The following is a 12826-nucleotide window of genomic DNA, read 5'->3' as shown; positions in this document are numbered from 1 at the left end:
AAAAAAAAAAAAAAAAAAAAAAAAAAAAAAAAAAAAAATTTAAAACAACCAGATCTTGTGAGAACTCACTCGTTATCACCAGAATAGCAAGGGGGAAATCCATCCCATGATCCATTCACCTCCACCACGTCCCTCTTCCAACACTGGGGATTGCAATTCAACATGAGATTTGGGTGGGGACATAAATCCAAACCATATCACATGCTAAAACTTGATTATTAACCCGGGACCATCCACTAGAAGAAGGGTTGGCAAACTTATTCTGTGAAAGACCAGATAGTAAATGCTTTAGGTTTTGCAGGCCATATGGTCAAAGCCAATCAGTGTCTTAATATAGAAAATAAGGGGAAACATAGATTTATTGTATGGGTGCCATCCAAGTTGAGAGCTTGAGCAGATGGGAAATGGGAGGGGATGCCTAGGCCGTGGACACCTTGTGAGCTGTTGAACTGAGAACATTGTCTAGCAAGAGGCTCAGACCAGACAAAAGACCAGCGCTGGTGGTTTCTTGCCCCTTCAGCACCAATCTTTGTAACTGGAAGGCAGGTGAGTTGTGGTAAGCCCAGCTGAAGCAGGGATTGCTCCAGAAAGAAGGGATCTTACCTTTGAATCCTAAGTTGGGGCATCTGAGTATCATGGTTCTTCTCAAGGGGCAGTTCCTTCTAGTTAGTTTTGTGTCTGTATCCGCTGAAGTCTTACATTTTTAGACTGAGATTTTAAGGGGGCAGCACCTTTGAACTTGCCTTGGAAGCACCATTGTTTGTCTGTTCTGGTGTTAATTCCCTTAGACTGATGAGGTCTTGTGCAGTTAAGAGAACCCAAGCCCAGCACATAAATGCTTTCCATTTGACTCTGCAAGCAGTGGCAGTCTGGCTCTGTGTCATTGTTGTTAATGATGATGTGTGTCCCCATTACACACCCTGTGTAGAGTGCCTGGTCAGTACAAGGCCCCTTTTCTCTCTTGCTCTCTTGGCCGTCCTGGAGCTCATGGTGTGGTAGAAACGGGGAAGAAATTAACACTTTTTTTTTTTTTTTTTGAGACGCAGCTTTCCTCTGTCACTGGGCTGGAGTGCAGTGGCGCGATCTCCACTCACTGCAACCTCCGACTCCCTGGTTCAGTCTCCCTCCTCAGCCTCTCGAGTAACTGGGATTACAGGCACATGACACCACACCCAGATAATTTTTGTAGCTTTAGTAGAGACGGGTTTTACCATGTTGGCCAGGATGGTCTCGATCTCCTGACCTCGTGATCCGTCTACCTCAGCCTCCCAAAGTGAGTGAATTAACACTTTTGAGAACCCCTGGTGCATGCAGACAGTTTCAGTGTGTTATCTCACAGAGCAGAATCTCCAGTGGAACAGATTTGTAACATAAAGCCAAGGAGAATTGGCTTTGGGGCCAAGGCTGGGGACTAACTTTTGCTTAGTGTCCACTGTGCCCAGATGCTTGCCTCCTAACAGCCTTGTGGGGGCTGCTCTGCTCCCAGTTTTGTAGATGATAGCTTGCAGTGCTTGCTCACATCAAACAGCTAGTATGTGGCAGAGCTGGGACCCCGATCTTGCTGCATGTGGCTCCAAAGCCTGGCCTTCTCACATCATGGGGTCTTCTGCATTGCATGTCTGCCCCAACCTTATCCCTCTTCCCCAAACAGATATGAGAAAATGACCAGTGGGATGTACCTGGGGGAGATCGTACGGCAGATCCTGATCGACCTGACCAAGCAGGGTCTCCTCTTCAGAGGGCAGATTTCAGAGCGTCTCCGGACCAGGGGCATCTTCGAAACCAAGTTCCTGTCCCAGATCGAAAGGTGACCTGTGGTGATCAAGTTCATTGTGAGGCTCCGACTGGCATACACTGCCACCACGCTGGGATTGGGCCAATTTGAGGTTTAAGAATAAAAACAGAAAGGCTCTGGCTAGGCAAGGGGTTGCCTCCTGGGGCTTCTCCTTCCTTCTACCTGATTCAGGATCACAGCCTCGAGGACCATGTGCACAGAGCACTCTGGGGCCTGCAGCCTTCCTGGGCCTCAGAGTGTTTAGCAGAAATGGTTGAGTCTTCCACCAAGCTTCCTAAATAGCTACACAGGAGTTAGGTTAAAGCTTAAAAAAAAAAAAAAAATCCCCTTTTATTCCTGAAGAGATAATGTGTCCATAAAACAAAATGAATATCTAGGAAAAAATCAACCAAATGCTCAAATACAGCTATTTTTATTTTTGCATATTATGTTCCCTTTTATTTTATTTTATATATATATTTATTTTTATTTTTATTTTTCTTAGTTACAGGAGCTCACTCCATCACTCAGGCTGGAGTACAGTGGAGCGATCATGGCTAATTACAGCCTCTCTCTCTTTTTTCTTTTCTTTCTCTCTCTCTTTTTTTTTTTTTTTTTTTTGGCTACAATATTAACCATTAATACTCATCTATCTCATTTTTCTTACTATACATATGTTATTCATTCAGATGATCCTCCCACCTTAGCCTCCTGAGTAGCTTGGGACCACAGGCGCACACCACAATGCCCAAATAATTTTTGTATTTTTTGTAGAGATGGGGTTTCCCCATGTTGCCCAGGCTGGTCTCGAACTCCTGACCTCAAGCAGTCTGCTGGCCTCAGCCTCCCAAAGTGCTGGGATTACAGGTGTGAGCCACTGTGCCCTGCTCCTTTTAAGTTCCTGAATTCATGCAAACATTTTTCATAATCATATTACATTTTTCACTCTGTATATTATGTTTTCAGTGTTAATGAAAATTTTCATTTAAAATTCTGGTTTTATTTTTTTATTTTATTTTTATTTATTTATTTTTGAGATGAAGTTTTGCTCTTGTTGCCCAGGCTGGAGTGCAATGGCACGATCCTGGCTCACTGCAACCTCTGCCTCCTGGATTCACACGACTCTCCTGCCTCAGCCTCCTGAGTTGCTAGGATTACAGGCATGTGCCACCACGCTTGGCTAATTTTTTGTATTTTTTTTTTTAGTAGGGACAGAGTTTCACCATGTTGGTCAGGCTGGTCTTGAACTCCTGATCTCAGGTGATCTACCCGCCTTGCTCTCCCAAAGTGTTGAGATTACAGGCATGAGCCACTGTGCCCGGCTATTTTGTTTTTTAATTATACAAAGTGTTAAGCATAGACAAAAGTGGAAAGAGAAGTAAAGTGAGCTCACTGTTTTCATCACCACGTTCAATAATAATAAACTCATGGCCAAACTGGGCTCATCTATACAGTCTTGCTGACCCATCCCCAGGCTGGGTTGATTAGAAATAAATCTCACATCTTACATCTGTTCATCTATAAATATTTCATAATGTATTTCTGAAATATAAGGGTTTTTAATAAAACATAACTATAGTACCATTATCACACTTAAAAAGCTAATGGTAAACCTCAATCTCATAAAACATCCTGTTAGTGTTCTTATTTCCTGAATTGCCAAAAATTAATGGTTTTTACAGTTCTTTTGTTTGCATCAGTATCCAGAGTTTATACATGGCATTTGATCGATATGTTTAAACAATCTCTGTTAATCTATGGGTTTCCCCTCCCTCTCTTGTTTTCCTTTGCAATGTATTTGTTGAAGAAACTGTCGTCTTATCCTATGAGTTTCCTGTATTCTAGATTTTGTGGATTGCAGCATTTAGCATTTTCCTCTATCTTCTTGTATTTCCTGAAAACTCATAGTTAGACCCAGATGCTTGCTTAGATTCAGTAGTGAATTTTGGACAAGAATATTTCTTAGGTGGCATTGAGTTGTCTGTCTGTCTCTCTTTCTTTTAGGATATTATCAGTCATTGATGCATATTGCCTGGATCTATTATTTCACTAGACATCATAAATGGTGATGATTCCTGCAGTTATTAGCTGGAATACTTCTAGAAAGAGGAACTTTCCCCTATCAACTCTTTGGTGTAATTATCATTTTGAATGGCTGCATATTATACTATGTTACTGTGCTATAATTTACTAAACTTTCCCTTTAGTATAGGACATCTAGTTTGTTAATTTATAAATTCCTGTTATTCTGAGTAACACCGTAGTTCTTTTAGTACACATAGTCATTTGAATATTGTAAATTATTTCCTTAGTAGTAGAAACGTTTGGTTAAAAGAAGTATTTTGCCATGGGCGCAGTATTTTTTTTTTTAATATTTTCAATTTCTGTCACTACCAGTTATGTACAAGTGTGTCACTTTCACTGCTTTTTGTGCTAGCACTGGTTGTTATCTGATGCTTTGTTTTTGGATTTTCTCTCCATTTGTGTTCATTCATTTAATTCTCCTGGTCTTTATGGTCAGGTGCCCACAAGTGAAAAACTACTTTGCAGTGGGGGAAAAAAAGAAAACGCATTGTACACAAAAGTGGTATACTTAATGAGATAAATCAGATGGGCTGTTTAAGGGGAGTTCTTATTGTTTAAGGAGACGATGGCAGAATCAGCAACAGCAGCAGTGATTATGTATTTTTGGAGTGTTAATTAGCAACTGTTCAGCATCCTTCTGTCTAGTCTTCAGCTCATCCAATCAGAACAGACAGGTTCAAAATCATCATGTTTGGTGACCAAAGGGATCCTGTTTTGCTATATAAAACAGCTTCTCTCTGATGAGCAATAGATAAGCGAGTTTATTTCTCTTTGTCTTGCTGTTTTTGCTGTAATACAAGGAAACTTGTCCCTAGACAAGTACAACATGGCAACACCCTTATGCCTCCAGAGCGGTTTGCGTCTGCCGCACAAGAGGCACCTGTTTTGGATGTCTTGATTTCTGCAGATTTTTTTTTTTTTCTGAGACAGGGTCTCACTCTGTTGTCTGGGCTGGAGTGCAGTGGCACAATCACAGCTCAGTGCATCCTTGACCTCCTGGGTTCAAGTGATCCTCCCACTTCAGCTGCCACCCCTGCCCCTCTCCCCTGCTCCCACCCCCTGCCAAGTAGCTGGGACTACAGGCGCACACTACCACACCCAGCTAATTTTTTTTTTTTTTTTTTGAGACAGAATTTCACTCTCGTTACCCAGGCTGGAGTGCAATGGCGCGATCTCGGCTCACCGCAACCTCCGCCTCCTAGGTTCAGGCAATTCTCCTGCCTCAGCCTCCTGAGTAGCTGGGATTACAGGCACGCACCACCATGCCCAGCTAATTTTTTTGTATTTTTAGTAGAGACGGGGTTTCACCATGTTGACCAGGATGGTCTCGATCTCTTGACCTCGTGATCCACCCGCCTTGGCCTCCCAAAGTGCTGGGATTACAGGCGTGAGCCACCGCGCCCGGCCGACACCCAGCTAATTTTTAATTTTTGTATTTTTTGTAGAGATGGGGTTTCACCATGTTGCCCAGGTTGGTCTTGAATTCCTGGGCTCAAGCCATTTGTCTGCTTAGACCTCCCAAAGAGCTGGTATTACAAGTGTGAGCCACTGTGCCCGGCCAGGTTTTCTTTTTTAAAACCTTTATGAAATAAAAAGAAAATCATGGCTGGGCATGGTGGCTCATGCCTGTAATTCCAGCACTTTGGGAGGCTGAGGCAGGCGGATCACCTGAGGTCAGGAGTTTGAGACCAGGCTGACCAACATGGAGAGACCTCATCTCAACTAAAAATACAAAATTAGCCAGGGCGTGGCAGTACATACCTGTAGTCCCAACTACTTGGGAGGCTGAGGCAGGAGAATCCCTTAAACATGGGAGGCAGAGGTTGTGGTAAGCTGAGATTGCACCATTGCACTCTAGACTGGGCAACAAGAGCGAAACTACATGTCAAAAAAAAAAGAAAAAAGAAAATCCTATCCACCTATGGCTGATGGGAATTGGTAGGTGCTGTGCTGACTGCGGCCCATTTCAAAGCAGTTTGTCAAATGGATGGGGCAGTGTTCTCAGGGGTAAGAGCCCTGGGACTTAGAGCTTGAGTTTAAGATTTACCTCCACTACTTAACCTGTTGATTCTGCATGACCTGAGGCAGGTTGTTTCACTTCTTTGAACCTCAGTTTCCCGCCTCATAACGTAAGTAATTGCCCTGTTGCTTAACCCCCAGGATTGCTGTGAGGATCAGGAAGGGAATGTACTTGAACTGGGTAAGCTGTGAAAAGCCGGGCCCAGGAAGGAATTGCAGGCTTTCTCTTGAGACATACCAGTTAAAAAAACTTTTTTTCTTACTATACAAATGTTATTCATTCATTTTAGAGAATCTAACAAATACAGATAAGCAAAAGAAAAATAAGAATTAGGCCAGGCATGGTGGCTCATACCTGTAATCCCAGGACTTTGGGAGGCCGAGGCAGGAGGATCGCCTGAGGTCGGGACGTGGAGACTAGCCTGGCCAACAAGGTGAAACCCCGTCTCTACTAAAAATACAAATATTAGCTGGGCGTGGTGGCAGGTGCCTGCAGGAGAATCACTTGAACCCGGGTGGAGGAGGTTGCCGTGAGCTGAGACAGCGCCATTACACTCCAGCCTAAGTGACAGAGCAAGACTCTGTCTCAAAAAAAAAAAAAAAAGAAAAGAAAAAAGAAAAATAAGAATTACCTGTAATCCTGACAATGAATAGATTTCCCTGTGTGTGTGTATTTTCTGGGCAAGGACAAACATTAAGACAAAAAACCAAGATCATACAGCGCATAATATTTTATAATCTATTTTTTCACTGTGTCATGAAGATTTTCCATGGCATGAAATATTCTCATGTAAACTCATCTTTTTTTGAGACAGGATCTCACTCTTTTACCCAGGCTGGAGTACAGCGGTATGATCATGGCTCACTGCAACCTCAAACTCCTGAGCTCAATCCTCATGCCTCAGTCTCCCAAACAGCTGGGAATATAGGCATGTGCAATTATACCTGGCTAATTTTTAGTTTTTTTTTGTAGAGATATGGTTTCATTATATAGCCCAGGCTGGTCTCAAATTCCTGGCCTCAAGTGCTTCTCCTGCCTCAGCCTCCCAAAGTGCTGGGATTACACGCATAAGCCACTGTGCTGGCCACACACTCATCTTTAGGATCTACAAAGAATTCTATTATTTGGCTACACCACCATTTACCTGCTGAATTCCCTGTATGGTCATATAGGTTGTTTCTCAATTGTTCTTTCTTATTAACACTCCTCTTCCCTAAATATTACCTGAGACAGTCAAGGATACAACTTCACACTGCATGGCATAGGAGCCAGGGCTCTGTTTAAGTACCCTTAGCTTCCTGTGAGATGACCAGGATCTAGACTCGAAGCCAGCCTGCCCCATGATGGGTGCTTCTCTGCATGTGTTTATAGTCCTACCAGGTTCCCATTCTCTAAGGTTCTGATTGTATTTTGTATATTCATTTATTCACTTGCTCATTAAATATACCCTGCTGGCTACTACTGAAAATATAGTCTTAAACTGTCCAAGAGCCGAGAAATCAGAAAAAGGGAAGAAAATGCAGAGAATCAGAAAAAGCTAAATAGAAGGAAATGTGGCCTTCACTTGAAAGGGGCCAGAGTATGGGAGTTGGCACAATTCGTGGGAAAGTACAAGAGGTGGTGTAAAAAGGCTTGCATTTGAGCCCCTGCTCTCTACCAAGAGGGCACAGCTCTAGCAGGCTGAGCCTCAGCCTCCTCTTCTGAAAAATGGGTACCTGTTGGTTGCTATAGCTCATATGGCTTCTAGTGAGATCTAGATATGAACATGCTGAACACCAGAGGCACTCACACTTTATTTTTGAAAGTTGATAGAACTTCCAGGGTGGTGGACCTTCTTGAGTCTCAGCTTCTAAGGCATTCTACTCCAGCCTAGCCATTGCCTGGGTCAATTTCTCCTCCCTCCTGCATGGGCATCTAAGAATGCGGAGGCCATGGGTTGCATTGAGCATGACCCATGGCCCTGGAAAGCAGGTCCTGACTCCCTGCTCTGTTGCCTGCAGCGATCGGCTGGCCCTCCTCCAGGTCAGGAGGATTCTGCAGGAGCTGGGCCTGGACAGCACGTGTGAGGACAGCATCGTGGTGAAGGAGGTGTGTGGAGCCGTGTCCCGGCGGGCAGCCCAGCTCTGCGGTGCTGGCCTGGCCGCCGTAGTGGAAAAAAGGAGAGAAGACCAGGGGCTGGAACGCCTGAAGATCACTGTGGGTGTGGATGGCACCCTGTACAAACTGCACCCTCAGTGAGTGCCCATGAGAGGCGTGGTGGGTGGGGCAGCAGAGGTGCTGGCGGCCAAGGGTGGACTTGGCATAGACTCCTCAGCTGATGCATGGGAAGATGTGTCCCCGTCCTTTTATGGGAAAGGAGTGCTGTGTGGTCAAGTCACCTATTCAATCTGACAAGGCGTGAGCCCTGGTGCCTCTGCTACCCAGTAATATGATGTGGGAATGTTAGCTGGCCTCTGTAAACCCCGGGTTTCTCATCCACAAAAGGCTGGCACTAATAATCCCTACCACATAGGGCTAAATGCGTGAGGTTGGAATGAGTTAGCATACGTAAAGCGCTTCACACAGGACTCAAGAAATGTAAGTTGACTGGTTGCAGTGGCTTATGCCCATAATGGCAGAGACGGGAGGATCACTTGAGCTCAGAAGTTCGAGACCAGCCAGGCAACACAGAGAGACTCCATCTCTACAAAAATAAATAAATGAAATACAAAATGAGCAAAAACTACAAAAATTAGTTGGGTGTGGTGATGCACACCTGTAGTCCCAGATACATGGGAGGCTGAGCTGGGGGGGCTTGAGCCTGGAAACTGTAGGCTGCAGTGAGTTGTGATTGCACAGCTGTGCTCTATCCCGGGGCTGCAGAATGAGACCGTGTCTCAAAAAAAAATTAGAAAAAGAAGCTGTTTAGAGCCTTGGAAAGCAAACTGAAGGGAAGAGACTAAAGAAATTAGATTTTGATCATTTGCAAATGTGCTGATTCTACATGGAAGGGCTGATAATGCTTCTCTCTTTTTCATAGCTTTTCTAGAATATTGCAGGAAACTGTGAAGGAACTAGCCCCTCGATGTGATGTGACATTCATGCTGTCAGAAGATGGTAGTGGAAAAGGGGCAGCGCTGATCACTGCTGTGGCGAAGAGGATACAGCAGGCACGGAAGGAGAACTAGGAACCTCTGGGATTGGGCCTGATGCGTCTGGGATACTGACCAGGCTTTCCTCTGGCAGATCAGTTGGACAGACACCAGTGGGCACCGTCCTGGCTGACCTCACCTTCTGGATGGCCGATAGAGAACCCCAGGTTCTCGGGTACCCTTAGTGTCTTGTTACTGGATTTGCAGTGACATTACATGACATCTCTCTTTGGTATATTTGGGCCAAAATGGGCCAACTTGTGAAATCAAAGTTTCTGTCCTGAGAGCTCCCCTTTCAACACATTTTTCAGTTGAGGCTTGAGCTGAAAGTTCTCTATGGCTTTCAGTGCTGTGGATGCTGTACTTGGAAACATACAGAATCTCCCCATGTGGCTGGCAGGCTGAGTTTCCCCACTGGGTTGCTTAAGCCATCTCTTGTGGGAGATCAGGCCCTCTACTTGTGGATGGACCTTGGAGAGGAAGAGGAACTCATGTCATGAACTAGGGGTATCTCATCTAACTTGTCCTTAACTTGCCGTGTTGACTTCAAACCTGATGAGGGAACAAAGACTTTGAAGCATCCAGCCTCAGGATGCAGAGAGGTTGATTACCAGGGAGCCCTGCAGGAATCTTTGCATGTTTAAAGTAAGTTATGTCAGCATCCTGTAGGGTTTTGTTCCTTATTAAGTGTGTGCTATGTGGTGCGGTGCTGTCTGGGGCATCAATTTTTCATTTTGCATGTGGTTTGTGTTGCTGCTGATGATAGTTGTTTTAAGGATTATTAGGTATATGAAATCCAGCAAATTAATAAAAAAATTTTGATTTTCCAAGATACACTGCATGAGATGCTGATATTTCTTCTGGGAGGCTCACTTGGCAAAGCCATGCTTTGTTGGTGGAATAAGAGATTCAGAGTCAGAAGGAGCTTTAGCATTTTTTTCTAGTCCAAACTTCCTACCAACAAGGGGAAATATATGGAATATCTTCTACAATATCCTTAACAGATTATCCAGATTTCATTAGAATACTTAACAGATTATCCAGATTTCATTAGATTATCCAGATTTCCCACACGATCCTACAGCTCTTGCTTTTGAACAGCTGGAGTTGACTGGAAGTCCTTCTGACTTCTGTGTTGGGATCCTCCCATACGCCCCATTGGTCTCCATTCTACCCTGCAGAACTATGTGGAATTGGCCTGTCCCTGACCATTTCTCTAGTGGATGTCCTCTCTCTGTCCTCGCTTCCCTGCTTTACCTGAACTGCCTGTGCTTTTCTGTTTTGCCACATAGTTATCTGCATGAGTTTCACATCTGGCCAGATAGATTGTAAACTCTTTGTCAGACACATTCTTGCATTGCTCTAGTGAACCTAGCACTCTGCCACTCCTATCAAATACTTACTTGATTGAAAAAATAGAACTTTTCAAGAAACTATCTTCAGAAAAAGAATAGACTAGGGAAGGTGGCTCACACCTATAATCCAGCACTCTGGGAGGCTAAGGCAGGAAGATTGCTTGAGGCCAGAAGTTCGAGAACAGCTTGGGCAGCATAACAAGACCCCCACCCACACAAAAATTTTTTTAGTTAGTAGAATGTGGTGGTGTACAGCTGCTGTCCCAGCTACTCAGGAGGCTGAGGTGGCGGGAATCTCTTGAGTCTCGGTTAGAGGTTACAATGAGCTATGATTGCACCACTGCACTCCAGCCTGGGCAACCGAATGAGACCCTGCTTCTTAGAGAGAGAGAGAGAGAGAGAAAGAAAAGAGAGAGAGAGCGGAAGGAAGGAAGAAAGGAAAGAGTCAACTATTGTCATGGGAAACAAACTGAAAAGAATAATCCAGAGTGATTTTATTTTTATTTATATGCTTAATCATATACTTAATTATGACAACTCCACAGAGTGCTCTTGCTATCTCTTCAAAAGATTATGGCGCCGGACATGGTGACTCACACCTGTACTCCCAGCACTTTGGGAGGTCAGGGCAGGTGGATCATGAGGTCAGGAGTTTGAGACCAGCCTGACCAACAAGGTGAAACCCCGTCTCTACTAAAAATACAAAGAATTAGCTGGGCATGGTGGCGCATGCCTGTAGTCCCAGCTACTTGGGAGGCTGAGGCAAGAGAATCGCTTGAACCTGGGAGGCGGAGGTTGCAGTGAGCCAAGATTGTGCCACTGAACACCAGCCTGGGTGACAAAGTGAGACTCTGTCTCAAAAAAAAAATAAAAAAAGATTATGGCTTCAGCTGGGCCCAGTGGCTCATGCCTGTAATCTCAGCACTTTTGGAGGCCAAGGCAGGTAGATAATTTGAGGTCAGGAGTTTGAGACCAGCCTGGCTAGCATAGTGAAACCCCATCTCTACTAAAAATACAAAAAAAAATAGCTGGGCATGGTGGCAGATGCCTGTGATCCCAGCTACTTGGGAAGCTGAGGCAGGAGAATCTCTTGAGCCTGGCAGGTGGAGGTTGCAGTGAGCCGAGATCAAGCTACTGCACTCTAGCCTGGGCAACAAATCGAGACTCTGTCTCAAAAAAAAAAAATTTTTTTTTTATTCCAGCTGTAAGTGTCAACATTTGCTGAAGCAGGATGTCCAGATGGAGTGAAGGAGGCTGAGTCTAAAGACCGAGAGAGAGAGGCCAGCTAGGGCTGGAGGTAATGAGGGAGCTGAGGGTTCCCTGGGACATAATTTTTTATTCTTTCTTCTTTGTTGTTTTTTTGAGACAAGGTCTCACTCTGTCACCCAGGTTGGAGCGTGGTGGCACAGTCCCAGCTCACCGCAACTTTGACCTCCCAGGCTTAAGCCATTCTCCAATCTCAGCCTCCTGAGTAGCTGGAACTGCAGGTGCGTGCCACCATGCCAGCTAGCTTTTAGATTTTTGTAGAGGCAGGGGTCTCACTGTGTTGCCCTGACTTGTCTCAAACTCCTGGCCTCAAGTGATCCTCCTGCCTTGGCCTTCCAAAGTGCTGGGAATTACAGCTGTGAGCCACTGTGCCTGGTCCATACTTTCAACACATATGTATGGTGATACTACTGTGAACAGGCCCTAGATTTACCAAAATTATCTTTTTTTGTATTTTAAGGTTATATCTCTCTAAAGAAATGTTGTATAAATTTATTAAATGTACCTTTTTGTATTTGGAAGTTATGCCTCTTCAGAGAAAAGTTTCATGTTATCAGGTTTTGTCTTAATCAATTAAAAACCTTGCTGTTCTTACTCTCTTTCCCCAGTTCTCCCATTTCATGGTAAGGCATCCTCAGCTTCCAGTCCCTCTTTCCCCTGGTTCTGCTAGGGGGTCTTTCTCTTTCTTGCTGTCCTTTCTTGACAAATGATCTGACCCATGGATTCAGGTTGTTGTGCCGTTAAGTTCTGCCATGACCCGGTCTCTCAGCTCATGTTTGGCAGGTCAGGGGAGGTCACTTGGCCCCTTCTCTCCCAGCCCTGGTCTCTTACAAGAAAAGGGAGCCCCAAGGTATCTAGGCAACCTTGCACATTCTGACTAATTGATAGCATCATAGAATCCTTGAACAAGAACCAGAACTCCGAGAGGGCAGACATCTATCTTGCTTTTTTTAAACATGCCAGCCCCTGAAACATCTTGGGCAATGGAGGGTTAACTTATCCTCAAAGTTTACTAGGTAAGACCAGCAGCCATTCAGCAAGGTACATTGTCCTCATGAGAACTCCAAAGACTTTATTTTTCTCTTTTTTTGAGACAGGGTCTTGCCATGTTACCCAGTCTGGTCTCGAACTCTTGGGCTCAAGCAATCTCCCCACCTTAACCTCCTCAAGTAACTGGGATTACAGGCACATGCCA

At 44.6% G+C, this 12826-nt stretch overlaps 1 protein-coding gene across 2 annotated transcripts in view; it reads left to right on the top strand.

Annotated features, from left to right (window-relative positions):
• HKDC1 (hexokinase domain containing 1) overlaps window positions 1-9842 on the top strand; it is a 58566-nt gene extending 48724 nt beyond the window's left edge. The window contains exons 16-18 of one of the 2 annotated variants that reach the window (XM_017548923.2): window positions 1652-1807; window positions 7880-8113; window positions 8899-9842. In XM_017548923.2, coding sequence (XP_017404412.1) covers window positions 1652-1807; window positions 7880-8113; window positions 8899-9046 — 538 coding nt within the window. In that variant the 3' untranslated portion in view covers window positions 9047-9842. The remainder of the gene's footprint in view (window positions 1-1651; window positions 1808-7879; window positions 8114-8898) is intronic. The other variant, XM_017548924.2, reaches the window with a different exon arrangement.
• The last annotated feature ends 2984 nt before the right edge of the window (window positions 9843-12826 follow it).

The sequence above is a fragment of the Cebus imitator genome, unplaced genomic scaffold (genome assembly GCF_001604975.1).
Source record: "Cebus imitator isolate Cc_AM_T3 unplaced genomic scaffold, Cebus_imitator-1.0 Scaffold215, whole genome shotgun sequence".
Taxonomy (NCBI): domain Eukaryota; kingdom Metazoa; phylum Chordata; class Mammalia; order Primates; family Cebidae; genus Cebus; species Cebus imitator.
The sequence above is the reverse complement of the archived record's forward strand: the minus strand, read 5'-3'. Positions and strand labels throughout refer to the sequence as shown.